At 53.8% G+C, this 26,626-nt stretch overlaps 3 protein-coding genes across 13 annotated transcripts in view; all 3 read right to left on the minus strand.

Annotated features, from left to right (window-relative positions):
• Positions 1-4,768: 4,768 nt before the first annotated feature.
• DOK3 (docking protein 3) lies at positions 4,769-9,238 on the minus strand. Of its 2 annotated transcripts, none has more exons than XM_016203248.2 (5): positions 8,758-9,238; positions 7,528-7,833; positions 5,815-5,914; positions 5,550-5,722; positions 4,769-5,455 (listed from the first exon to the last, which is right to left on the minus strand). In XM_016203248.2, exons 1-5 carry the CDS (start codon positions 9,004-9,006, stop codon positions 4,769-4,771), a joined length of 1,515 nt encoding a protein of 504 aa, XP_016058734.2. In that variant the 5' UTR covers positions 9,007-9,238. The 2 variants fall into 2 exon arrangements, with proteins under 2 accessions (XP_016058734.2, XP_087672075.1); XM_087815949.1 differs by having other exon boundaries at positions 7,528-7,830; positions 8,758-8,823.
• Positions 9,239-10,599: 1,361 nt separating this feature from the next.
• DDX41 (DEAD-box helicase 41) lies at positions 10,600-15,865 on the minus strand. The gene is made up of 17 exons (XM_016203249.2): positions 15,730-15,865; positions 15,530-15,640; positions 15,115-15,274; positions 14,967-15,041; positions 14,778-14,838; positions 14,514-14,650; positions 14,053-14,125; positions 13,806-13,959; positions 13,592-13,728; positions 12,612-12,774; positions 12,355-12,486; positions 12,001-12,072; positions 11,772-11,868; positions 11,483-11,632; positions 11,332-11,403; positions 11,133-11,243; positions 10,600-10,955 (listed from the first exon to the last, which is right to left on the minus strand). Exons 1-17 carry the CDS (start codon positions 15,754-15,756, stop codon positions 10,819-10,821), a joined length of 1,869 nt encoding a protein of 622 aa, XP_016058735.1. The 5' UTR covers positions 15,757-15,865; the 3' UTR covers positions 10,600-10,818.
• Positions 15,866-18,608: 2,743 nt separating this feature from the next.
• The window catches only part of FAM193B (family with sequence similarity 193 member B), a 32,274-nt gene continuing 24,256 nt past the window's right edge, over positions 18,609-26,626 (minus strand). For 9 of the 10 annotated variants that reach the window (XM_016203297.2, XM_087816463.1, XM_087816460.1 and 6 more), the window contains 4 exons: positions 22,087-23,110; positions 21,878-21,953; positions 20,914-21,011; positions 18,609-18,997 (listed from right to left, as the gene is read on the minus strand). In XM_016203297.2, coding sequence (XP_016058783.2) covers positions 20,915-21,011; positions 21,878-21,953; positions 22,087-23,110 — 1,197 coding nt within the window. In that variant the 3' untranslated portion in view covers positions 18,609-18,997; position 20,914. The remainder of the gene's footprint in view (positions 18,998-20,913; positions 21,012-21,877; positions 21,954-22,086; positions 23,111-26,626) is intronic. The other variant, XR_015714392.1, reaches the window with a different exon arrangement.

Below are 26,626 nucleotides of genomic sequence, written 5' to 3' on the forward strand. Positions count from 1 at the left end.
CTCTCTTACTTTGTTCAGGTCTCTCTGCTCAGATTTTGCCTTTGAGGGGCCTTCCCTGATCACACTAAAACAGCAGACGCCTGATACCTCACCTGCATCACACATTAGTCCCTTATCCTGCTTTATTTTCCCCCATGGCACTTACTACAATCCAACATTATATTAAATGTTTGTTTCTTCATTGCCCTTTGTCCCCATTAGGCCATCTGTTCCATGAGAGCAGGGGCTCATCTGTCTTGTCAACCATTTCCCCAGTGCCTGCACATAGTGGGGATGAAGGAAGGACTGAGAGAGTGAAACAGCAAATAAGCGAAGGAAGAAAGGGAAGCCTGGGGGTCCTAGCAGTCCTCCAGCAGAGAGGACCCTGGTATCTATTTCCCTTGGCTTGTTGTGCAAGGCTCAGGCCTAGATAAAGGCATCAGAGCTCCCGGCAGAGGCAGCCCCTGGGTAGGAACAGGCCGTGGGCTAGGGCACAGTGCCCCCTGGTGACCAGGACACTTGCAGCTCCAGGGCAAGGCCCCTAAAGTTCTGTTCCAGGCTAGTTGGAACCCCAGAGCAACTGCCATGAAACAGAGAGGCTTAGATTTTTTTAAAAAATGGATTTGAGAGAGAGAGGAAGGGAGGAGAGAGAGAAACACTGATGTGAGGGACACATCGATTGTGATGCCTACCTTATCGGGCTGCAACCTGGGTATGTGCCCTCACAAGCTCCAACCAACTGAGCCACACCACCAGAACAAGAGGCTTAGATTTTTAATAAAAAGCATGCCAACCCAGCCACCGTGGCTCAGTGATTGAGCATTGTCCCATTGCACCAAGAGGTCGCTGGTTTGATTCCCTGTCAGGGCATATGCCTGGGTTGCAGACTTGATCCCCAGTAAGGGGTGTGCAGGAGGCAGCTGATCAATGTTTCTTTCTTTTTCTTTTTTTTTTTTTAATCCTCACCTGAGGATATTTTTTCCATTGCTTTTCAGAGAGAGTGGGAGGGAGAGAGAAAGAGAGAAACATTGATGTGAGAGAGACACATAGATTGGTTGCCTCCCGCAGAGGCTCCTACCTGGGCCCTGGATCAAGCCTCCAACCGAAGCATGTGCCCTTGGCCAGAATCAAACCCTGGACCCTTTCGTCCACAGGCTGACACTCTAACCACTGGGCAAAACTGGCTAGGGCCTGATCATTGTTTTTGTATCATCAATGTTTCTATCTTTCTCCCTATCTCTAAAAAAAAAAAAATCAATAAAAACATATTTAAAAAAAAAGAAAGAAGGAAACCATGCCAGCCCAGTTGCTGTGGCTCAGTGGTTGAGTGTTGACCCATGAACCAGGAGATCATGGCTCCATTTCCTGGTCAGGGCACATGCCTGGGGTTGCGGGCGCCACCCCTAGTAGGGGCCCTGTAAGAGGCAGCCGTCTATCTCTCTCTCCCTTCCTCTTCCTGAAATCAATAAAAATATATTTTTTAAAAAAAAGAAAGAAAAGCATGCCATACTGGGTACCCAGAGTCCTGGGTTCTAGTTCTGGCAGTTCCTGACTCTGGGTAACCTCCAGTGTGAAATGAGATTTGCTCAGCTGGCAAGGGCTGGCTTGCACTGTGGGGTGGAGGGGTCCCTGCTGCAGCCATCCTTTCTGGGAGCCTCCTTTCTTCTTGCTCTATGGCAGGCAACCTGATTGTTCATGAGAAGACGTTGTCATCAGGAGGAGCATTCTTAAGTGGGGCCGAAATCTGCCCCTCCACTTGTGGCTTCAACATCTTTGCAGGCTTTGCCCTCTATGGCCACAGACACCCTGGGAGAGCACTGCACAGAACACTCGTCTTCCCTCAACCTCCCTTCACACATGACATTTCGAGATGCATTTTGGACACCCAGAGTCTAGTATCCAGTTGCACTCTTTTTGTTGTTGATGCTGTTAATCCTCTCTCAAGGATATTTAGAGAGAGGGAGGGAGGGAGGGAGGGAGGGAGGGAGGGAGGGAGGGAGGGAGGGAGGGAGGGAGGGAGGGAGGGAGGGAAAGGGAGAGAGAGAGAAAACATTGATTGGTTGCTTCCTGCTCATGCTCTGACCAGGGCTAGGGATGGAACCTGCAACCCAGGAACATGCCCTTGACCAGGAATTGGACCCAAGATCCCTCCGTGCTCGGACAGGCACTCCAAACACTGAACCACACTGACCAGGGCCAGTTGCACTCTTAAATCTGGAGCTCGTGGGAGATGTCTGTGGTGAAGATGTGCCTTTGGTCTGTGAGATGTAGAGACAGGATTGGCTCACTTAGGGCCATGGTTCTCAACCCTAAACACACACTGCAATCACCTGGGAAACTGAGGACTGAAGCCCCAGCCCATGGGTGTGGGCCCAGGCATGGGCATTTTTTCAAGGCTCCCAGGTGATTCTGTGTGCAGCCAGGGTGGAGCTGCACTGTGTCTGAGCCCAGATCTCCAAGCAAAACTCAGGCAGAGGAGGAGGGAAACCAAGTGAAGACAGCGTGTCAAAGAGGGCTGTCTCGTACTGCCGAGAAGCTGGGACAGTCCAGGTCACAAAGGGAGTCCAGGTTGCTTTTGTTTTGGGAACAGGAGGTTGATGACCCCAATAAAAGCAATCTAATGGACTAGTGAGTGCCACTGGGAGACTGGAGTTGGTGGAAGGGAGAATGGGAGGTGAGAAAGTGGAAATGAGAGGAATCAACAACTCTTTGAGGACTTTGTCTGTGAAAAGAAACAGAGAAGTGGGGAGGTGCTGAAGGAGAATTCGAGGTCAAGGGAACGTTTCTTTTATAGATGTGAAAGTAGAACATGTTGATGTTACTGGAAATGATGATGATGACAATGAAATTAATGGATCAAGGAGAGGGGACAGCTCCATTTGCTGAGCTGTGAGGTGAAAGGAGCTGGGATCAGAGCACAGATGTCTTGAGAACAGATACGTCTCCTGTCATAGGTCATGAAGGAGACTCTGCAGATGCTGGTGCTCCTGTAGGTGAGGTGGTGGGAAGTGGGTGTTCACCTCTTTTTTTTTTTTTTTTTTAATATTCTAAATAAACATTTTATTAAATTTTTAAAAAAATTTTCAATTGCAGTTGACATTCAGTATTATATTAGTTATCTGACAGAGCGTTCACTTCTGTCAGATATCTGCAAGGTGAGAATGAACAGGGATCGAGGGGAGAAAATGTGAAGGTCTTGGGGGGGAGAAAAGCAGCTACTCTGGGTTGCAGGATCTCTGGGCAGCATGGAGAGCCTGCTTATGTGACGTTTGCGATCACTCTGGTAAAAACAATGCAATCAGCCTGGTTGCATGACTTTCTCTGGCCGTGGGCAGCTGCCAGGCACAGAGGAAAGTTGGTCCACCCAAGGCTGGGGTTTTGCTGGACAAAGAAGATGGAAGGAGAGAGGAGTGCGAGGGGGTGGCTCCATTGGTGGAGCACAGAATCTAAGTGGGACAAGGATAGAACAGTGGACAGCAGTCACACAGAGAGTCAGAGAAGGGTCGCTGCAGTTCGGGCAGCTGGGGAGGAGCCGTATGTGCCATGCTAGAGGAAGTGGGCAGGAAGGAGAGAAGCTGGCCAGAGGCAGATGATTGGAAATAAGATTGTGACACTGTGAAGTGACAATGGAGGGTCACTGTCATAAAGACAAAGTTCAAGGGTGTGCCAAGGGTGTGGGTAGCTGAGGCAGAGTTGTGGTCAAGGGGCCAGGAAGCCAGGTCCTCAGGAGCATGATACTTATGTATATAAGGTCCCAGGGAAGGTGACAGGAAGTAGCATGAGGGGAGGACAGTAAGGAAGGCACCAGAGTTTTCATAAGACTTGCTTATCTCCCTCTGGTTCTGGGGCTCCTTGAACACAGCAATGTTTCCAGTGCCTGGCACAGAGTGGGCATGTGGTAAAATATGCATGAGAAAATGAATGAATGCATGTCTAATGTGTAATTTGATTTTTAGCCTTGACAGTTGAGGAAACTGAGGCCAGGGGTCCCCCAGAGTGTCTGAGCACTTGTGCTCCTCAGCAAAAGCAGGGTTTTTGGGTGTGCACACATGTTGAAGTCCCTTCCACCCGCCCCTCCCGGCACCTCGATCACCTTCTCCCAGCTCAGTCTTCCCAGTTGGGCTCCCTCAAGTTTGGCCTCCACACTGTTCCTTCCATAGTCCGATTGTCCCTCCACTGAGGATGAGACCAAGATCATTGCAGGATGGTCAGGCTTCTCATGCTCAGCCACTAACCCCCCCCTTAGCCCCTTGGGGCCCTCTGTATATACCTCTTCCCTTCCTCTCTGTGCCTGGAAGCCCTGGGGCTCCCTGCACCCCTGGTGCAACCTGCCCTTCACACTCCATCCAAAGGAAACTTCACTTCTCCTCTGCCCAACTGTCTGACTCTATTGCACACAGAGCCATAATTATCTGCATCCTGCCCACTGCTGCAGTGGGCTTGAGACCCACCAGGTCACCCGTGTCCCTAGAACTCAGCAGAGGGCACTGGTGTCTGCTGCAATGCATGTGAGGGCGGGTCTGTGTGCCTGTGTGAATCCCAAACGCCACTGCCAGGAACTGAAGTGAGGAGGTGCAGGCTGTGGACCACAAGGCAGAACCAAGAGGGGAGCTAAAGGCTTTATTCTCAGCAGACCTGTACACTATACATTGGGGGACAGGCAGGGCTCTTGAGGGGCCTCCTCAGGCCATCCGCATTGGCCCCAAAGGCCAGCGTGGATGCAGGGACATGTCCTCAGATATCCATTGCTCGCTCACCCTCTTGTCCCATCCCAGGCCACACCAGGTGTTCAGGGCCGGTCGCAGGGGACTGGGCCCTTCTTCCGCTCTCGGCTCAGCAGTGTCACCAACTTGGCCTTGAAGCCAGTATGGGCACCGGGGCGGCCCGAGACTCCAGCCTCATCGCCATTGTCGCCAAGCTCCAGCTCCAGCAGCCGCCTGTACTGGGCCTCCAGGCTGCTGTCATGGGCTGGGCCAGGAAAGCCCAGGTCCTCGCTGTTGTGGTAGATGGGGCTGGCCGGGGGACTGCAGCCACCTGGGCTCTCCTGTGCAGGACTCCCCAGGTCAAGTGGTGTGGGGCCAGCTTCCAGCCCAGACAGATTCTCGTAGAGGTGCTCGGTGGCGGCCAGGGACCCGCTGGCTGGCTTGCACACGGCAGCATACAGCCCAGTCTCCACAGGCAGCGGGGGCAGGCTCTGCGGCCCAGGGTCTGCCAGGCGTGCCCTACGAGAGCCTGAAGGCTCAGGCCCAGGGGGCAACTCCCGCAGCTCTCCAGGGGGCTCAAGTGAGGGCAGCGAGGTGGCCCGAGGCAAGGGGCAGGGCCTGGGCCCGGGCCCCACAATCTCAGGCAGCCGCTCCCGCTGGCGGGTGATGGCGGCCGCCACGACCCCACACAGGTCTCGAGCTCGGGGGCTGCTGAAGGCAAAGAGGCCCTCACCTGAGTCACAACGGCGGCCAGCTTCGAAGGAGAACACGTCCTGGTCATGGGTGACATGGGCAGGTCAACGGCCAAGGGGTCCCCCGATCTCCCACTGTACCCTAGTCCCCTCCACTGCAGGCCCTGTGCCTCACCTTGTCGGAGCCAAACTTGCGCAGGAAGTGGTAGGGCCAGGTGTAGAGGGCCTGCTGGCTGGCTGGCTCGCTCAGCTGGATGGCATCTTGGCCCAGCAGCAGGACGTAGGGCCCCTTCAGCTGGCAGCGGATAGCTGCCTCTGTCTTCTGCACCACCACCGGAAATTTGCCCACTGCAAGCAGAGGGCACAGATGCTATGGTCCCTAGAGGTCCCAGCCCTGGGTGTGGTGGCACCGAGGCTGCCCCTGTACCTCCCTGACTCACCTTCCTGCCAGGAAGAGTAGATGGAGTTCTCTTCCATGGGGACCAGGCCCCGCTTGGGAGCCTCTGCCTCCCCTGATCCAGAGGAACATTCCCCTGTGCCCTGGGGAATGGGCCAAGGTCAGAGATTAGAGTCCCCCATCCCCAAGCCTCTTCCTGCGCTCTTTTCATGGGCAGAGATGTCACTGGGAACCTGGTACCAGTCCCAGCTCTGCCTCTGACACACTGTACAAGCCTGGGCACCCCTCTGAGCAGATTTCCCCGAGAGCTGTAAATCAGGGACACACAATGGCATGGCCCCCTCACCCTTGCACTAGGCTAGGGACCAGGCCAGACCATGTGTGTCCCCCACAGCTTAGAGTGGTGAAAGAGCAGGAGCTTCAGGGGTGAGAACAAGTGAACTGGCCACTCACTCCTCCCCAGGCCTCTGGCTCCATTTCAACCCTCCCTACTCCTAGTTCCCTCATGTACTTCAAGCTGACTCTTAGCACCTCAACCATGACCACCTTGGCCCATGGTAGCATGGCCAGGGCCAAATGCAACAGGTTCCTCACTGTCACCTTGCTCCTGTTCCTTTTTTTTTTCTTTCCAATTTTTAAACTGAAAAAATTTAAATGCACAATATAAAATTTACCATTTTAATCATTTTAAAGTGTACAACTCAGTGTTTTTTAGTAAAGTCACAAGGTTGTGCAACCATCACCTTTCTCTAGTTCCAGAACTTTTCATCACTCCACATGAAAACCCATACCCATGCCACATTGCTCCCTGCCCCAGCCCCTCGCAAACACCAACCCGCTTTCTATTGCTATGGAATTTGCCTAATCATACAATAGGTGGCCTTTTGTGTCTGGCTTCTTTCACTTAGCTTAATATTTTTGAGATTCATCCACTGTGTAGCCTGTGTCACTACTGCATTCCTTTCATGGCCGAGCAATGTTTCATTGTATGGACAGACACATCTGGCTTATCCACCATCAGCTGACAGACATTTGGATTGTTTGCTCCTTTGCCTTTTGGGAATAGCGCTGCTCTGAACATTCTTGCACATGTTTTGTTTGAACATGTTTCAATTCTCTTGAGAATTGCTGGGTCATATAGTAACTCTATGTTTCACTTATTGAGGAACCCACCAGACTCATTTCCTTTTGGTCCATTACAGACTTTGTGAAGTTTTAAAACTCAGTCCCTAGCTCAACCCCTCCCAAAGGCTTCTCCTCTCACTCATAATAAAACCTCAAACTCCACATGTGACCCAAGGTGGTTTTAGCTGGCCCTCACCAGACTCTGCCTCCTCCTGGGCCCTCCCATTCCTTGCCCTCCAGCCAAACCAAACTTTTCCCAGCCTCAGAGCCTTTACTCACACTGCTGTTCCCTCTGTTCAGGACACTCCTTAGACCTGTGTCTGGGACACTTTCCTCAGATGTTTCCCTGGTGGGCTGTCCTGGAGGACTCCTGAGAGGTCTTCTTAGACCATTCTGACTAATGTCCTCTGTTTCACTCCTGGTCCCACCCCAGCCTTTCATTTTCTCCATAGCATGTATGGCCATCTGAGACTTATTCTGTGGTGTCTGGGCTGTTTCCCAGGCTCATAGGTGCTTGGCAGGTGCTTGCTGAGTGACAGGATGTGAATGAATATGGAATAAATAAGGCGGGGGTGAGCTGGTCCCCCCAGGGCCAGACCTTGGATGCCCTGCCCGCTTGCCCTGTGCTCACCGGGAAGGCCAGCTGGCAGATGGGACCCATCCATGACTGACGGTGCTGTGCGGCCAGGAGGTGGCTTCTCTCAGTGGTGGTGAGCAGGAAGGCACCAGTGTCCCGGGGGCAGCTCTCACCGTCAGCTGGCAGCACTGATACGCAGTCAGCCAGGCGGATGACCCGCCGTTCTCCCCGTCGGCTAGGACCTGCAGACCTGTCACCAGCTGGCCCGGGGCCACCATCCCGGACTTCCCAGCTCTCCAGCCGCGCCACACCTGATGGGCCCCCTGCATACAGCAGACCCCACACTTTCCGCCAGGACTTCTGCAGGAGATGAGGATGGGGGTGAAGGCCTTCACTGCAGCTCAGCTCAGCACAAGCCACTCAGCAAACACTCGTGGCCACCCAGGCTAGCCTCTGCCTCCCCCAACTCCTCAGGGCCTCAGAGAAGGAGGCCTTGCCACAGCCAGCCTAGCAGGGGGAAGAGTCTGTGCTTGGAGTCAGCCAGCCATGGGTTTAAATCCATCCCTTTCCTGATACCCTCATAAGCACTAGTGTCCTGGTCTCTCAAAAGGTCATGACACGGTGAGGTTGGGGCTTCTACTGGATAATGTCCGTAAAGTATCTAGTGACTGAAACAGACCACCTGACAATGTTATTCCGTTGGTGCCCCAACCCCCGCCAAGGTCACATGGGCCATGGACAAGGACTGTGGTGGGAGGGAGGCCTCACTCTCATGATGGCAAGGAAGGAAACATGCAAATAGCGTCAAGCAAAGGAAACAGACCGTTTATCTGCTTGAGTAGCAGTTGCAGCTGAGCTGTGGGGGTGCAGGGCCTGCTGCCTGAGGAGAAGTGAACCCCCTATTATGTCCCATGACAGTCTGGGAGGAGCCGAACTTCTGCAGGGTGGGGCTCCACCTCTGGGGGCTCCTCCAGCTCATCCCCTGGCCTTCCAAAGGGTGGAAGGCTGTTGGATTAACAAGCCTCCCGGCTCTGCCCTGTGCCAAGTTTTGGGTTCTTACGCCCTCCCAACTCCTGGCTTCCCCATCTATAAATGAGGTAGGGTCTCCCCAAGGCCCACTCAGGGTCAGCCCTCCTGCTCAGGATGAGAAAGGGGCTCTCTCCTACCCCATACCTGGGTTAGATCCCCCACCCTGACTCCCATCACCATTCTCCCTGGTCCAGGTGGGCTGTCTGAGGCTGGGGTGGAGGCCCACCGATTATCCTGGGCAGCCAGGGTCCCCACCTTGCCAAACTTGACGTGCTGCTGGTAGAGGATGCCATCCTTGACGGGGGTCTCCAGAGGCTCCATGGCCGCGGCGGGCCCCAGGGCCGCCACTCCGAATGCCTGAGGAGACTGGTGACAGGCCGAGGGGAACTCCTCACACTTCCCCTTCTGGCCACTTCCCCTCCCTCCGTCCAGAGAGGCAGCTGTATGACTGGGGGAGGGGAGCCCCTTCTTCAGTAGAGGAGCTAGAATAGGGGGTGAGGGCATTACATATTTTTACCTTAGGGTTCTGACTGACCCAGGTGCTCACACATGCCTGGTGGGGGCCTCAGACTGCCTGAGGGCAAATGACCCTTGCTCGCAGCTGGATCAGCTGGGTGTGAGTAAATATTACACTTACAGGCTGGGTCCCCAGCCATGGACTGACCCCTCCCCTTGCCCCCTCAGGGCAGTTGTACACTGAGGCCTAAGATTTCCACAGCCAGACTGGCAAACTCCTTGCCTTCCCACTTGCAACCCTGGTTGGTAGGCTTGTCCTTATCTCAAAATATTCCTAATCACTTGCTCTCTTCTATCTTCACAGCCCACTCCAATGGCAGAGCGAGCATCTCCCCTTTGAACCACCGCCCCACCAATCTCTCCCCTTTCTAAACGTTTTTCTTGCTCCTCACTGCCCTCAGGTGTAGCTTGGGCTCCTCAGCCCAGTACCCAGTCCAACCTCTCCAGGGCACCCACCACTGTGCTCCTCTGGGGACCAGCTGCCTCTTCCTCTGGGAGGCCTCCCCTGATCACTCTATGCTGAGTGCAAAGGCCCCAGCAGTGCCCTAGTCCTCATGTGCAGCCTTGGCCACATGAATGTAGGTGGCAGGCTATATATATATTTTTTTGCCTTGCTTTGCTGAAGGCCAGTATGATGGCTTTGCATGTGGCTCTGAATTTTGGAAATAGCTTCATGCCATTCATTCAAAGATACCTCTGAAAAGGAACATGTAAACAGGCTAAGAAATCTAGTTTGGGGGTCACATATGAAGTGCTGCTTCTGGGGCAGGAAATCTTTCCCAAGGGCCTCCTGCACCCGGCTTTGTGCCAAACATGGACCAGAAAACCCTGAGCTCCAGCCTACAAACCCAGCCCTTTGCATTCTCACTGTCATTTCAACAATGAGGAAATCGAGGCCCAGAAACATTAAGTAACTTGCCCAAGGTCACACACAACGTGACAAACATGGCTTGAGCAACTGCTGTCCTGGGATAAGCATGTGGCCTTGCACATGAAGTGCCTGGCACAGAGGAGCTGCCACCAGCACTGGTCCTCTTCCTACCCCTTGCTAAATGTGGAAATCCCAATCCATTTGCCAACATTCTCATGACTGCTGCCCATGTTCATTACGTCTACTCTCTCTCTGTCACCTGTGAGCCGCCCAGCAGAGAGCTTGGTACAGAGCATATCAGGGAGTGCTTGTGGCCTGAGTGGCAGTCCTATGGCACCGGCTACCCCTTAGCAAATGGAGTGGAAGATTCCCTACCAGGAACAGGGGGCTTAAGGCAGGAAGTTGCCTCTCAAGGGGCCCTAGGAGCTTCATACAACTGAAAAAGGGAGGCTGGGACAGGGCTGGAGGTTATGACAGCCAACCAGAGACCCAAAAACCCAACCAAGGATTTTGCCTTGTTTACCAATGTGGTGCCTGAGTCGAATAAAGCTCAGAGGGGCGCCCCAGCTAGATGCCTTCTTCCACAACTGAGCAATCTGGGTGTTGGGGAGAAACCCAGGCCCTGCTTCAGAAGGGCTCTGGAGGTCAGAGGATAAGGCTACCAGGAAGTAGTGGGCAGACGAGGTGAATCACAGAGGCAGGGCTGGGGCTGAGACTAGAGAGGCTTGTGCTTTAATGGCAAGTGGGGTAAAGGGGAGCAAAAATATTAATTCCAGGGTCACAGAGGGCAGGCAGGCAGCCAGGCCCAGCCTGGCCCAGCCCAGGCCAGCTGGGCCGAGGATGCTGGCTTCTTGTCCAGGGGGCTGGTATGTGGGAGGCAGCTGGAACCCAGGGACTGAAGCCTCTTGGAGAAGAGGGATGACAGGCGGCTAGAAGTCCATGGAGCTGTGGGCCAGGTAGTCCTTGCGGCCGATGTTGCTGACCTGCTTGGTCTGCATGGCCTCGAGTTTGGGGCAGTCGGTGATCCGATGGCCCAGGCCCCCGCAGAAGGCACAGCCACGTTCTCCTGGGGGCATGAGGTATAGGGGAACGGGGATCAGCATGGTGACAGGGCCAGGTACCATGCTCCAGACCTGGCCCCGCCCCACCAGACCCCTCCATCCACTCATGTGCAGTGTGGACTTGTTTCGTCGTGTTCTGGTCATGCCCCCCTCTGAACTACTGTTTCCCATTTTGCAGTCACCTCCAATGTCCAGCATGGACTCGTCCCCACAGTGCAGCACTTGCAGCACAGGTGGCACCTTCTGCTTGGCCTCCAGTAGCAGGGCTTTGAGGTCCATCAGCACTGACTCATCTGTGGGAGCAGTGGGGAATCATTAGGTCCAACCCTGGGCCCTGTAGGGCTCGGGGAACAACTGATGTGGCCATGGCAGTAGACTCACCGCAGGCCTTGTTGATGAAGGTGGTGGCGATGCCTGTGTTTCCTGAGCGCCCGGTACGGCCTATTCTGTGCACTGCAGAGAGAGGAAACAGCCTCTGGCCCACTGCCCGGGACTGGGGCCTAGCCCACACCCCAATCCCGTAAGCTCCCACCGTAGTTCTCAATCTCCTCAGGCATATCGTAATTGATGACGTGCTGGATGGCAGGGAAATCCAGGCCCTTGGAAGCTACGTCTGTAGCCACTAGAACATCCTTCTTGCCCTCCCGGAATGCCTCAATGGCCTTGGTCCGTTCTTCCTGGTCTGGGGAGGGTCAGGTATTAGCTGTCACAGTGACAGCAGGAGTCTGGGGAGTAGTGGCAAGCCAGCCAGGCAGGGAAAGGGGTTAGGTGAGGGGCCGCTATAGCAGCAGAGTCCATGCCTACACACATGCCACCCTGACCTTTGCCCCCATGGATGGCCACAGCCTCGACCCCCTTGAGCAGTAGGTACTCATGGATGGCATCCACATCTGCCTTCTTCTCTGCAAAGATGAGCACCTGTCCAGAAAGGCCAATTCCAGTCACAGGGACTGCCTCCGCCCAGTGTCCCCAACCTTCCCGTGTGCTGCCCCTAACCGCCCTCTTCCTTCATCCTGAGGGTTCTGGGCAAGCCTGGCCAGCTGCACTCACCGGCGGAGGTGTCTTTTGCAGGCACTCGAGTAGGTACACCATCTTGGCCTCCTCCTTCACGTATTCTACCTCCTGCCACAACAGGGGCTAGGTCAGGTGGTCCTGAGAACAGGCTCACCAGCCATGCCCTACCACAGAAGCTTGGCCCCCCAATCCTGGCCAGGAGGTCATCAGAAGCCTCTTGCAACCAAGGGCTGGACACCCTAAGAATGTTTCCTGCTAAGGGTTGGGGCTTTGAATGAAACCCCCAGTGTCCCCAAGGTTGACCACCCACCCTGCTCCAATTAGCTTCAAGGGAGTCTCACTAGACCCAGTACTCAGTGATGAGAATGCCTACCAGGAGTGCTTGCCTACCTGTATGACATCTAGGCTGGCGGCCCCAGCACGCCCCACATTGATTGTGACAGGCTTCACCAGGGCGCTCTTGGCAAAGTTCTGTATCTTCTTAGGCATGGTGGCACTGAAGAGTAGGGTCTGTCGCTGGCCCTGAGGAAGGGGAGAGCTGGGGCTGAGGGCACATGAGGGCTGGGGAAACTGAGCAGCTGGGACAGTGGGTGGGGTGGACAGCCCTGAGGGTGGCAGGAGTGCCCTGGCCAGGCAAGGACAGGCACCTTGAAGTAGGAGAAGATAGTGCGGATATCGCCCTCGAAGCCCATGTCAATCATGCGGTCAGCCTCGTCCAGTGCCAGATAGCGACAGATGTCTAGGCTGACCATCTTCTTTTGCAGTAGATCCATGAGGCGCCCAGGGGTGGCCACCATCATGTGCACACCACTGGGGACCAAGGAGAGACACTGAGGTTGGGGCCACCTGCTCAGCCCTACTTAAAAGCCGACACTGTGACTTCCCCCCTCTGGCCTCCTTCCTGTCTCTCTTCACCTGTCCCCTCCTCATCACTCCCACCACCTTGCCCTATGTACAGCATACACCTCTACTGGAGCAGGCTGCAGCCTTCTCCAACAATGCCATCTGTCGTCTGGAGCTCTTCCCACCCACATGTTCACCTCTGCCTGGCACACCTTTCCCCCTTCTCCTGGGTCATTCCGCTTGCCCTCGGTAGGGGGCTGTCTTGAATCTTCAAATAGGCCTCAACCTGCAGTCCCCCAGCTCCCTCCATAGGGCTGGGAGGGCTCACTTTACTGGTATGCTGAACTCAACTGTTCTGTGTCTGAATCTTCCCTGAGACCCTGATGCCTATCAAACAGTGACTGGGTGTGACCTGTCTGTGACTCCAGACAGCTGGGGACTGCACTGTGTGGAAGAGCACAGGTCCAGCCCTGCCCCAGTGCCTCAGCCTTCTTGCTGGACTACACACTGAATGACCCTAACCTTTCTGGACACCCCAGGCACCCCACCTCTGTCTTCTGCCTGGAATGCCCCGATCCACTGACTTCCCAGATGCCTCTGTTCCATCTGTGTCCCCTCAGTCCCTCACCACATCCCCTTGTCCCACCCCAGCTGACCTCTCTGTGAGATTGGGGGCTCCTTGAATTAGGCCTCTGCAAGAATCTGCGGAATAGCTAAAGCAAAGGATCATTCAGCTTATCTAGGGGCTTTGAGGAGGCCCTGGGTAGGGGTTGCTTATGCTCACTGTCGGATGGTCTCCATCTGCTCTTTGACAGACATGCCCCCGATGCAAAGTGCACAGCGCAGGAGTGGCGAGCTGTCCTCCTGCAGCAGGCGGCAGTAATACTCCAGGATGCCGTGGGTCTGCCGGGCCAGCTCTCGCTATAGATACAGGGGCAAGGGCTGGTACCAGAAGACAGTCTCATTGGTGCCCTGCCCCCCAGGCCAGCCTGTCTTACCGAGGGACAGATAATGAGTCCATAGGGCCCTTCACGCTTGGAGAAAGGTAATCTCTTTTCCTGTTCCAGGCAGAACATGATGACGGGCAAAGTGAACACCAGCGTCTTGCCTGAACCCGTGAAGGCAATGCCTATCATGTCACGGCCAGATAGACTGTTGGTAGAGGACAGGCCTGCAGGTCAGGTTCAGCAGAATACAGGAACTGCCCGTCACAGCCCTTCTCAGGGCCCCCAGGTCCACACTCACATAGTGGGGATGCCCTGGATCTGAATAGGTGTTGGGTGGTGGATGCCTTTCTTCTTCAGGCCTCTCAGGATGGCTATGGAAAACAACCCGGACATCATCCTTGTGTCTCACAGGTACTTTATCAGGCCCCAAAGCCTGTAAAACTACTACCATTCCCCTCAAGTTACAAATGATGAAACAGAGAAAGAGGGGAAGAAAAACTGACAGACAGGCCTGTTCAAAGCTCCTAGGCTAAGTGGAGGCAGCATTCACACCCAGACCTAAGGCCAGCCTTATTTGCCCCATTAAGGTCCCTAATGGCACAAAATAGTGAATATCTTCAGCTGGCACAACTGAAAAAGGAGCCTAAAGAAACCCCTCCTCAAATCCCTCCATTACCACTGGCTATGCTGCAGCTGCTGAGCTCAGTAGCGGCTAGGATATAACCTTACAGATGTTTGACTTTCCCACTTCCTAGGTACCTGCAGGGAATTTCATTTCCTTGAAGCTCTTGATGGGTGGTGGGATACCATCTCCTTCCACCAGGATGTGGTATTTTTTCCGGACACGCTCATGCCGCTCTTCAGACATGCTCAGGACATAACGGGGAGGTGTCCAACTGTGAGCGGGTGGTAGCAGTCAAGAGAGGCCCTTGGCATAGCTGGCTTTGGCATGTTCCTGCCAGTCTCAGTTACATACTATTCCAAGTAAGGGTAACTGCTTTTCCAGAGACTATAAAGACATACCTGGTTTTGATGGGATCATCATATGTGATTCCCTTAGCCATCTCCTTCACTGACATCAAAGCTGAGAAAAGAGATGTGGCTCAGGGCTGGCCTCTGCTTGCCAGAGACCAGGCCCCTTGAGATATAACATGCTTGGGGTTCGCGGAGGAGGTTCAGTCCAATTCCTCCCCGCCCAGGCTATAACCATACCTCGGCCCTCAGCCACACTCTCCAGGATCTTCTCCTCTTCCTTCAGCTGCTTTTCCTTGGCAGATTCCTTGCGGGCTGAGAAAAAACGCAGTCAGAGGGACACCAAAGCAGTGAACCAAGCTGAGCCTCCCACAACTGCTAAGCCCACCTTCAGCCTTCTCTTTGAGGTGCTGGTGTTGATCCAGGAGGCTGACGTTGGACTGTGGGCCCAGCGGGATGTCGTCCTCATCTCCCCGGTGGTCACTGCCACTGTCCTGCTGCTCCTCCTCGGCAACTCCCTTGCGTCTTCGCTGTAGCAGCTTCTGGAGCTGAGGTTCCACCCCCCCCCTCAGAGCCGAGCCCAACACAGGGTGCAGCACCGCGCCCAGAAGCTGCGGCCAGGATCCTGGCTTTTGGGAGAGGATCGTGGCCCGAGGTGCAGCGCTGCCTTACCCCTCAGTCCCTCTGGTTTGTGCCTGGGAGCCAAGCTCCCATGTAGACCCCTCACTCCGTAGACCAGGGGTAGTCCCCCATCCCTGGAAGACCCATCCTCTACCCTTACTCCTCAGACCCCGGGCCCTTACCAGCAGCTGCCGGCGCTGTCGCAATGGCACATAGGGCACATAGTCCTCGTCGTCCTCATCCTCCGCCTCGGAACGGCTTCCTGAGGCAGTCGCCTCGTCGGTACGAGCCCGCTGCAGAGACACACGAGTCAAGCCCGGAACCCCTTCCTCCCGGTCTTCACTGCAGCTCGCCAACCGCGGGACCCCAGGCCCGCTCCCACCTTCCGCTCAGGTTCCGACTCCTCCATCCTTATGTGCACGCATGCGCCCCACGGCAAAAAACCCCGCCTTATCTCTGAGCTCCAACCAGATGTGAAGAAGCGGCCGTCGGCGCCTAGCAACGAACTCTGAGTGCCGGATCGCGCCGAGGGACAAACTTTCTCCCGAGTGGGGCGTCAACGTTCTCTGTGTGGCTACGCGGCGGATGCCAGGGCTGAGGGCGAAAGCGTCAGGCAAAGCATTGTGGGAAGCTGGAGGATTTGGAGCATGCGCTAAAGGTTCACACCCGGGCCGGTGGCGGGGGTGGTTCCCGGAACGCAGACCGCGGATCCCTCCAGGTGCCCACCCTCACTCAACAGCATGGCGTCTGGCGGCGCTTCCCTGCCGGCGGACACAGTGCCCTCTAATGGCCGGGGAGCTCTGGGACCGGGACGAATCCGGCTTAGGTCTCCATTCCTCGCAAGGTCTTGGGGGCAGGGTGCGCCTTGCGGAATAAATGACTCAAGTACTGCCGCTCTGACTGGTGTCCTCTTCTGTGAGACACCTATGTTCATAGTAGTGAGGGGTAAATAAACTACCGATGACGGTGATTTTCAACTGAGGGTCTCTCCATATGCGTGTAAGCGATTATTGTAAATGCTGTAATAGAGCTCAGAGGGAACCTGAGGCGACTTCGAAGAAGCACTGACTGGATCTGAGCTTCCAAGGAAGTGTGGAATCTCAGGGCAGGGAGAGAAGAGGAAGAAAAGAGACCCCCTGATAGAGGGTCCAGCAGGAGTGGTTTGTCCATGTGCAAGTGCAGATTCCCAGGGAATAAAGAGACCACTTGGCTCACATGGGGTGGGGGTAGCCAGAGCAAGAGTTGGAGAGGTAATTTGGGCTCAGAGCATGCAGGGCGGTGACTGTCAGTGATGGGTCAGTGCTGTCTTCTTCATATATTTAATGTGTGTGGTGGGCATTGTGCAGTGCTGAAGCAGATAAAAGATGAGCAAGACACAAACCTGCCTTGTGAGATTATGGATTAGTTGAGGAAACAAAAAATATAACCAGTCTTAAGTTTAAGAAGTATCAAAAGACATGGTACCACTTTTGGAATTATCGCAAAGGCAAGGCACACTGAAGTCTCATAGTAAAAGTGGCTTCTCAACTAGAATGTAAAGGATAAGCAGGAATTTATGAAGGAAGGGTAATCCAGGAAGGGGGAAGTATGTGAGCAAAAGTCAGGAGATCTAAGGGTGCCAGGCCAAGCTGGAGACTGAGGTTGTAGGTATGGCTGGAGTGAGTGCTGGAGGCAGAGGCCAGGCCCAGGGGGCCCAGAAGGTCCAGAATGTCACTCACAGAAGTCTTTATCTATAGGAAAATCACTACTTCAATAAGACCTGCAGTTTTCAAATGAGGCGGAATTTTCATTATTTTTAAAATGTTTTTATTCATCTTAGAGAGGGAGAAACATCAATTGGCTGCCTCCTACGTACCCCCACTGGGCCTTGGGCCCCAAACCTGGGCATGTGCCCTGACTGGGAATTGAACTGGTGACCCCTTGGTGCATGGGATGACGCTCAACCCACTGAGCCACACTGGCTGGGCGAGGCAGAATTTAACATAGCTGTGCCAATTCAACTTAAGGGCAGGAGGCTGGTGCAACAGAGAGTGAGAGGAACACAGGTAATACACAGAGAAAGGTTTCACAGGAGACTATCCATACTTCCTTGGGGCTGGGAAAGGCAAGGGTCCAAGAATTGTGAGCCTGTGGGCAGTGCTGTTCCACTTCTTTAGGAGAGGAAGTTGGCACTTACTGCCAGCTCATGGTGGGGCTTAACCAGGTGGAGGGGTGGGGTGGAAAGAGGGAGTGGTTTCTAGTCCTGCTCCCAACACTCCATAAAAGTATCTTAGTGAGTGTGTGGCCACTGCCTCCATCACTCCCCACATGAGCTGAAGTTAAGAGTTGGTTTTAGTCGAGAAAACACTGGGGGCAAGCAGCTGGGACACATACGTGTGTGAGGCATTTTTATTTTATTTTTAAAAAAATATATCTTTTATTGATTTCAGAGAGAGGAAAGGAGAGGGAAAGAGAGATAGAAACATCAATGATGAGTCATTGATCGGCTGCCTCCTGCACACGCCTGACTGGGGATGAAGCCTGCAACTCAGGCATGTGCCCTGACAGGGAATCAAACCCCGATCACCTGGATCCTAGGTTGATGCTCAACCGCTGAGCCATGCCCGACCGGGCAGTGAGGCATTTTTAGCAAACCTATTATATTAAAACCTGACTTTATAAACCAGATCTACTGGATGGGGGTGGGGTGGGGTGGGGTGCGTGGTAGTTTGCTTTACTTTACAGAAGGGTTCATTATCCTCTTAACTCTCAAGTACTTAAGCTACATGTCTTATTCCCATTAGAAAGTCAGATCCAATTTATAAAACCTCCATCTACCCCCCCCTTTCCCTGACAACCCCAAATACCCAGGCTAAGCTTTCCCCAAGCTCCTTCTCACATCAGCTACTCATAGACCAAGTCCCATTCCTCCAATTCACCCAACTTACAGGGGGGAAAGAGACAGTGTGGGGAAGGGGTTGCTCCCGTACAAGGCCTCACAACAGGAGGAAAGGGCACAGAGACCAGTCATAGAGGCCTGTGCTCTACCCCTGATCAGGCAGACTGAGTTTACTACACTTTCCTATCTTAGCTTTAGGTTCATCTATAAAATTCCCACTTAACTGTCCCACTTAGAACATCAAGAATTAAATGGAAACAATGCCAAGCCATTGATACATAGTATATGCCTAACATGGTTAGTGACTAAGGCAGATCCCTTGCTTCTGATTACATCCTTCACCTCACCCCTGACCCAGCCTAGCAAATGACCAACACACCGAGTCTGTGTCCAAATGTCGCTTTATCTTTCGGCAGGAAAGATCTTCACAGTATCAAAAGTAAAGAATTAAAAAACAACAACAAACAAACAAAATAAAACACAAAAAGAGCAGTGTTGGGCCAGCAGTACCATCAGCCCCCGGCCCACAGGCCAGCCCAGCCCCCGGGCTCTGAGTGTGGAGGCTGCGTAGCACCAGGAGGCGGCTCTGTGGAGGTCCTGAGGGGCCCCAGCCCAGCACGGCATCCAGTCAGCTTTTGGTTGGTCCAGGATGGCGAGGAGCAGGGAGGGTCTTGGGCAGGTGAGTAGGGATGTGGAGGAGGAAGAAACTGTAGACCTTCAGCTGGCAGTTGGGGGTCTCAGGACACCCTGAAGAGGCTGGACCCAGCAGGGGCTGAGAAAACAGAAGAGCATGGCCACATGGTGAGTAATGGCCTTCCCATGCCAGCTCTGGGTCTCCGAGCGTCCTCGTGGAGGCAGAACAGTTGCCTACTACTTTTGCTCCCACAGACGTCCTCAATCACCTCCAACAGTGGATGAAAGTTAAGACCTTGTCAGAAAACAGCCCCAGTCCTGGTGTTCTATCAACATGTGAAACATCCTAGACCTCCAGGAATGTGGGACCATCCCTGAGGAGCTCATGGCCCCCTGTGGCAGCATACCCCTCCCAGGCCAGTACGGAGCAAAAGCCCAACCTCTGGCATGTGCTCTCTTGGGTACAGGCAGGGGAGAGGCCACCTCTGCTCTCAGACTTCTCCTATAAGCTCCAGTTACACAGCCTGGGTTGGTCCCAAGTCTGTGCTAGCACTACTTTCTCTTGCACTCAGGGCTCCCTGTCCTGCTCTGAGGAGGGTAAAGGTCAAAGGAGATCAGGGGGTAGGGGGGGTGGAGGAAGCGAGCATCTCCTGTCATGGGAAAGAGATCAGCCAAAGAGGGAGAATATGGCTGGATGAGGTTTCTTGGATGACAGGGGCATTGGGCCTGTGGGAGGAGGTACACCTTTTTCTCTCAGAAGGGACAATAAAGTGCCTGAGGTCCCCACCACTCCTGGTTTCAGTGGAGGTAGAGAAGAGAGGCAAGAGGGCACCCTGGCCCCGGCAGAAGCTCTTGGGAGTGTACATATCTGTTTGGCAAAGGATCAGGGAACTCAGCCCCTCAGAGCAGCAGGGTTGAGGAAAGTCCTGACTCTGGGGCAGCACAGGGGTACCAGAGGAAGCCCAGCCCCAAAGGCTGCACCTGGGGAGCTGAGGCCAACATCAACAGTGGGGGGTCCTGAACCAAAATAGGAAAAGGAGACTCAGCCAAGGATCCAGGAAGTCTGCTGCCCTGGCCCAAAGAGGCACTGGGAAGAGGAGGAGGGGGACAGGTGAGGATACCCTCCTGGCAGTGGGGTGGTCCTGGGCTCAGCCCACCTGCCCCAGCATCCTGTTCCCTTAAGGGCACTATGCAGTTACCAACCAGAAAAGGCCTGACCTGAGACACAGCTCAGCATTGAGATATGGCACCACACAGCCATTAGGCCCCAAACCCAGCATCAAAGCCTGCTTGCCAGCCACCCTTCTCTTCTGTACTATGGTTCTCAGCCTAGTGTCTTCTCCAGTCTTCCATTTTAGTCCAGGACATCAGTGGTCAATAATTCAGACAAAAGGGTTTGTACAGGTGGCCAGGAAGGGAGGCCAGAGCCCAGCTGGGGGCCAGGTCTCTTCTTCCAGGAGGCAGATTTGCTATCGATGTCCTCAAAGAATCTATCCTGTTGAGGGAGGGAACCCACCAACTCCTCCCTCCATGCCTAAATGACCTGTAAGTCCTTGGTCTAGCTTGACCATGCCTCACTGCTCCCTTGGGGCTGGCCCTGGTAGCCTGCATGGAGGAGCCAGGCGCAGCAAATGAGATTCAACTCTGAGGCTGATAATGTCAGGGGTGGGAACAGCCCTCTGGGGCCCATGGTTGTCAAGGCACTTTGGGAGGCAGCTGGCAAGGGAAGTAGAAGCCTGGCGGAGATACCCCAGGGGATGGCAGTGCAGGAAGAGACCCTTAAGGAGCATGGGCAGGAGAGCTCACAGGAGGGCCTGGCCCCAGGAGGAGCAATGAAAGGACAGAGGCCTGGGCATAAATGGCTGCAGAAGAGACAGGGCTTGTGCCTCTGGAGAGCATAGCCTGCTAGGTTGTCGCTGTGGAGGTGCAGGGGTCAGGGATGCCAAGCCCCTAGTCCAATTCCCTGTGCCTCAGAGCATGAAATGGGCTGGTGGGGGCACAGAAGCTGGCAGAACACTGGAAGAGGGTACACAGGACACTTGGGGGTTTCTATACCTCACTGAGCTGTGCTGGGAGTGGTTTTCTTGAGGCTGAAGTTGGTCCAGTTCACAGCAACTTTCTGACGTGTTTGCTTTGCAGAATCCAAACAGAATCTGTCAGGTTTGAGGGATGACACAGGAGAAGTACAATCAGAGATTCCCCCTGCCTACTGGACCCCTCTCGTAGACCTGTGTGTTCTAGTCACTAAAGAAGCCAGGTCAGCTCTGCACATCCTCTACAGTTCCTGGGTGTTGGGGTCTGGCAGGAATGGGAGCTGTGCTGGCTGGGGGGCTACCTGGATGGAGCACCCACAAGCCCAGGGGACAATATATGAAGAGTTGACACTGCCTTAGGATACGACGTCCTCTTCACCCTGCATTTTTCTCTAGCTATACTGGGCTGCCTACCGTTCCCCTAAGGATGTGTTTCTTTCACCCTCAAACCTCTGTATGTGCTGACCCGACTGTCACAAATGTTCTTTTATTTTGCCTGGCTGACTCATTCTCCAAGTTTCAGCTTGGCTACCACCTCTTCTGGGAGGGCTTACCTGGCAGCCCCCACCCCTCAGCTTGGTTTGCAGTCTCTTTTGTAGCCAACCCCCCAGCCCCACGCCCTTACTCCTTTAAGAGCACTTACCAGACAAGTGTTTATGCTCTCCCCCCATCTAGACTGTTTGATTCACCTCTGCCCCAGAGCTCAGCCCAGGCAGAGCAGAGGAAGTACAAGTGAATAAACAAAGTGAACGAAGCCAGAAAAAGCCCTGGTTCTTGGGGCCTGACATGCCTGCCTCCTTCAGTCAGTCCCTTGCACCTTCCCAGGTGCCCAATCCTGCCAAGTGGCCTCCTGGGTTCCAGTACAGAGTCTGGTAAGAAAAAGCCTGGAGGAGATGGAGAGGCTCCATCCAAGGGTTCAGAGCTGAGGGAGAGGCCTTTCTGAAAGGCCCAGGTGTAGGTGGGACAGCAGGTAGCCCCACACCTACCTCTTGAAGTATTCCACCTCCCGGTCAGTCTCATCCATCTCCACCCCATCCATGTCCTTGGGCAGGAACACATCGTCTAGGAAGACACAGCCAGGAGGGCTCAGTGCCCACAGCCAGGCTTCTGGGTCAGCGCTGCCCACACATGAGGACTGCCCTCCACCCCGTGGGCTGGCAGGGTGGGGGTCAGCCACTGTTCCTGGTGCACTCACCCAAGGAGGAGGCCGACTTCTCCTGCTTGTTGCGGCTCCGGCGGCTGCGGCCCTTGCCCTGTGGCAAGCTCTGTGGCCTTACTGGGCCTGGGGGCTGTACAGACTCCTGTTGCAGAGGCCGTACCTTGGCCTCACCTGGCCAGTTTCGCCAGGAGCTGCCCTTCTCCTTGTCAACTTTTGGGCTGCCAGCCCAGCCTGCTTCTGGCCAGCTCCCCTGGCTCCCCTCTCCGGCCTCAGCACAGCTGCTCACTTTGGGAGGCTCCAGGGCCTTGCCTGGCTGCTTGGGGCTAGAGGTCTGGTTCTTAGCACTGGGAGCCTCCAGGCTGGCTGAGGACCGGGGGGTTGGACTCGCCTCACTCTTTTTAGCCTGACTGCCCTGTCTCTTGCCTTTCCGAGTCTTCCCACCTGAGGCTATTGGCTCAGGCAGCTCCTGCTTGCAACTAGGGACTTCCTTTGGGTTTGGCTCCTCAGAGCTGGCGTTGCCTGGCTTGGGTGTTTTGACCCAGATCACTCGGGACAGGTTGGGCACAGTGTTGAGTCTCCTCACTAGCCCGTTCTCAGGGATGATACCAGGAGGGGGGCCCTTCACCTCTGTCCACAGTGGTTGGGGGCCTCTCATTTCTGCCCATGGTGGGGCTGACTCGCTTGGAGCTTGTAATGTGTGGTTCTGAGGGGAGCCCAAAGTCAAAGGGGACAGGTCAAGGTTGATATCAGGCCGGTGCTCTGAGGAGCCATTGAGGTTCGAAGGGGGTAGACTCTGGGTCTCTGGCTCAACAGCCCCCTCCTTAGAGAAGCCATTGCTGTCCATGCTGAGCTCACACACACTGAAGCTGGCACGGATGGAGTCCTTGACAGTGTTCTTGATCTCCTGCAGACGGCTGCTCAGGAAGCTGTTGACCCGATCCAGCTCCCGGTCAGGCCACTCCAAAAATCTCTCCCTGGCAGGCCTCAGTTCCCGGCTTCCAGAAACACCATGATTCACCTGCTTTAGAGCGTCTGCTGCCAACTGGGCCTTCTCCTTTTCCTGCCAATACAAGAGGCGGTTTCAGCAGGGTCCTGGCAGCTAACAGGCACAACGTGACATTTGACACACCAGCCTGGGGCCCAGCTCTACTACTAATTGGCTAGAGGCAGGGCCTGGCAATCCTGGCCTTCCGCCCTGCAGGAGTGAATATGAAATGCAATCAGACAGGTACACATTCTGGGGGTGGAGGCAGTTAGACCCAGTGGGCAAGGTTTTTACAGCTCGTTCATCCAGAGCCGCCCTGTCAGTCCTAGGGCCTACAAAGGCTGGACTCAAAGGGGTAGGAACAAAGCTCATTGAATCTTGCCTTCCAGGTCTGAGCTTGAGCAATCCACCTATTTGCTGTGTCTCAGTGGAGTGTGTGTAAAATGGGGACAATAATCTGGAGTGAAGACCAAAGTGGGGACACATGTGAGGAAGATGGCTGCTACAGAAGGATTCCCTCCAATTCTACAGGCGGTGAGGGGGAAAAGCTGTGCCATTATATGGGTCTTTCAGAAACATGTGGAAATGTTTCTGAACTGCCAAGGCAGATCAGACTACTTTCGGTGGTTGAGAATGTGTGCCCATCTGATGCTGTGCACAAGTGTCACTGAAGAGGGCCAAGTTCCTATAGGAAGGCCACTCACTGCTCAGTTGGTCTCAAGTAATCAAGGCCACACCTAAAGTGTGCCCCACAGCATACAATGGACAGCCACACGGGGCCTCTAGGGCAAGATGTAAAAGCAGCCCCTTTGCCCAGGTGAGGCCCAGGAGGCTCAGGGAGGCTGGACCCTGTTGATTAGTGTTGACAGAACCAGATCTGGAGAGTGAAAAGGAAAGTCACCCTACCCCTCTGCCCAACCTCAAAGCACCAGCAGACCAAGGAGACCTTTATAGGAAGACAGGAGACAGATGTCAAAGGCCTATGGGAAGGTGGTGGACTGGTATTGTGCTAGGGGCTGAATGACTTCCACAATTTCACATATTTCCAGCTGACTTGGGACTGAAGGGGAAGAAACAGAAAAAGGAAAGTAGGGACAGAAAAGAAGGCATGCCACCACCTCAAAGTCAACTTAAAGAGGGTGACCCTGTGTACCAACGGGCATACATTTATCCTCTTATCCTTTTTCCCCCCTTTAAAGTATTTTTGTAAAGTTCTCTCATTGTTTTTGAACACTGGCTCCACAACTGACTAGGACCACAACCGTGGGACCTTGGACAAATCACTCATTTTCTTTGAACTTTACTATCCTCATTTGTAAATCTGGGAGAAAAATGACCTACCTATACTTCATAGGGTTGTTATGAGGACACCTGAGAATGTGTGTGTCCCTCTCACAGGCCACACGTAAGGCTACGCACCTTGACACCGTGGTGCTCAGATGAGGGAGCAGCTCAGTCTGGAGCAGTGTCTCCAGCTACGCACCATCACGTTCAAGGCCATGGGCAGAGCACTGAGGCCATGGGGGTGCACAAAGGATTGCAAGGCCCTTCTCTTCAATCCTCCCCTGTACCAGAACATCTTTGCTTTTGTTAAAAGTGGAGTTCCAGGGGACTAGGGGGTGGGGAAAGGTGGAGGAGAGTATAGGGGGGGATAAATGGTGATGGAAAACTTGACTTGGGGTGGTGAACACACAATACAGTGTATGGATTATGTGTTGTGGAGTTGAGCATCTGAAACCTGTATAATTTTGTTAACCAGTGTCACCCCAATAAATTCAATAAAAAGGGGGGGGGAGAAACTGAGTTCCTTTTCATTTGCAGAATAGAGTAAGTTCTGCTGCTAAGCAAAGATGTCTGAAAACTGGTGTAGAGGGAGCAATATGGAACAGCATACAACTTGGCAGTGAAAAGCAGGAAACACATTTTCTGCCAGGCACTATTTGTTGAGCTCGGTATTTCCCACAGGTTGTCTCATTTAATCCTTATAACTGCCCTTGCTGCATCATTTTCCTCAATTTACAGATGAGGACACTCGACTTTGAAAAGAATAAGGAACTGGCCCAAGGTTACATGGCTAGTAAGTGGCAGAGTTGAGACAGCACACCCAGCTGTGATCTGCAGAAGTTCTTATGTTTTTCAATCCCGTCTGATAGTCATTTCATGATCATTGACTCTGAGGCTCTAGACTGGGTTCTGAGAATTCAGCTGTGCAGAAGACAGTCTCTGCTCGTTGACTTGAGTGTACTGGGCGAGAAAGACATGCAAACAGGCTGTTTAATTCTGAGTGACAGGGACATTCTGAGTGATAGTGATAAGAGCTACAGGGAAAAAAGCACGGGGTGCTCTGGGAACCCAGACAGGGCCATCAGGGAGTGCTTCCCAGGGGCGGTAATATCTCCCTGAGCATGAAGGGTGAGGGGGATTATTCTGGAGAGGGCGAGACAAGCACTTTCCAGACAGAAAAGCAAGTGGAAAGGCTGGGAAATGGAAAAGCACAAAATCTTTAGGGAGTGCAAACCACTTAGAGGTAGAGCTGGAGCCCAGATTTCTTCTGGGGGTAGGTAGAGTAGAGGTGGGCAGGAAGGCCAGAAGGGATAGACTGAAGTGAAGCTGGCAAACTAAGCAGGGGCTAGATCTTGAAGAACCTTGGAGGCCATGCTCGAGTCTAGGTTCAATCCTAAGGGCAACATTCAGCCATTGAAAGCTTTTGAAGTAGTGGCCACGCATGGAGAGAAGTGGATGGTTTGAGCTACTCGGGAGGTGGCATGGCCAGGACTCTCAGTGATGGGTGGGGAGAGAGAATGAGATGAGTCACAAAAACAACTCCAACAACCATTACTGCCATAGCAGCTACACTGACCAAACGCTCACTCTGCTGAACCTTTTCCATGCATCACTCCATTTCATTCTTGCAACAATCTGAATTAGGTTCTACTGTTCTTCTCATTTTATGGATGAAGAAACTGAGGCTTGGAGGTTAAGTGATTTGCCCAAGGTCATACAGCAAGGGTGGCAGAGCCAGGTTTCAAACTGAGGTCCAATTCCAAGGCCCACTGCTCTCGATCACCATGATGCAGTCCTCCCAAGATGGCACCCAGGTTCTGATTCAGGCGGCTGGGTGGATGGTGGTGTATCCAACTAGACAGACAATGGAGGAGGAGCAGGCCTCTTGGAGAAAGACAAGAAGCTCAGTTCTGGATGTGCTGAGTTGGAGTACCTGTGGAACGGCGTGAGGAGGTGCCTGGTAGCAGTAGTGGACATCAGTGTGAAGTGCACAGAGGAAACAGGTGGCCAGACTGAACTGGGAGGCAACACCATCTAAATGGCTTCTCTTTCCCAGGGATGTGTCCTCAAGGGGGAGGGTCGGGTAGAGGAAGAGGAGCTCACAAAGGAGACAGAAAAGAGGGCAGAGAAAAAGACGGGAAATGTGGTGAATTTGGCATTCCCATTGTCCTTTCCTGCACCCTCCAGCTGAGAGTGGTAGTGCCAAAGAAAACAATGTTTGAAAAGGAGAACAAACACAAAATGCACTATGTTGCCTACTGGACAAAGAAGATGGGACAGGAGAGTATGACTTGGATTTGGCAACAA

The sequence above is a fragment of the Miniopterus natalensis genome, chromosome 4 (genome assembly GCF_054644295.1).
Source record: "Miniopterus natalensis isolate mMinNat1 chromosome 4, mMinNat1.hap1, whole genome shotgun sequence".
NCBI classification, from domain to species: domain Eukaryota; kingdom Metazoa; phylum Chordata; class Mammalia; order Chiroptera; family Miniopteridae; genus Miniopterus; species Miniopterus natalensis.

Coding starts and splice junctions, on each gene's coding strand:
- DOK3 (XM_016203248.2), bottom strand. CDS start 9,006: ATGCCCTCACCCCCTATTCTAGCTCCTCTACTGAAGAAGGGGCTCCCC. Junction 5,915..7,527: donor TCTGCCAGCTGGCCTTCCCG/GTGAGCACAGGG, acceptor CCCATTCCCCAG/GGCACAGGGGAATGTTCCTC. Junction 5,456..5,549: donor GCAAGTTTGGCTCCGACAAG/GTGAGGCACAGG, acceptor ACCCATGACCAG/GACGTGTTCTCCTTCGAAGC.
- DDX41 (XM_016203249.2), bottom strand. CDS start 15,756: ATGGAGGAGTCGGAACCTGAGCGGAAG. Junction 15,641..15,729: donor AGTCGGAACCTGAGCGGAAG/GTGGGAGCGGGC, acceptor GTGTCTCTGCAG/CGGGCTCGTACCGACGAGGC. Junction 13,960..14,052: donor ATCCAGGGCATCCCCACTAT/GTGAGTGTGGAC, acceptor CTCTACCAACAG/TCTATCTGGCCGTGACATGA.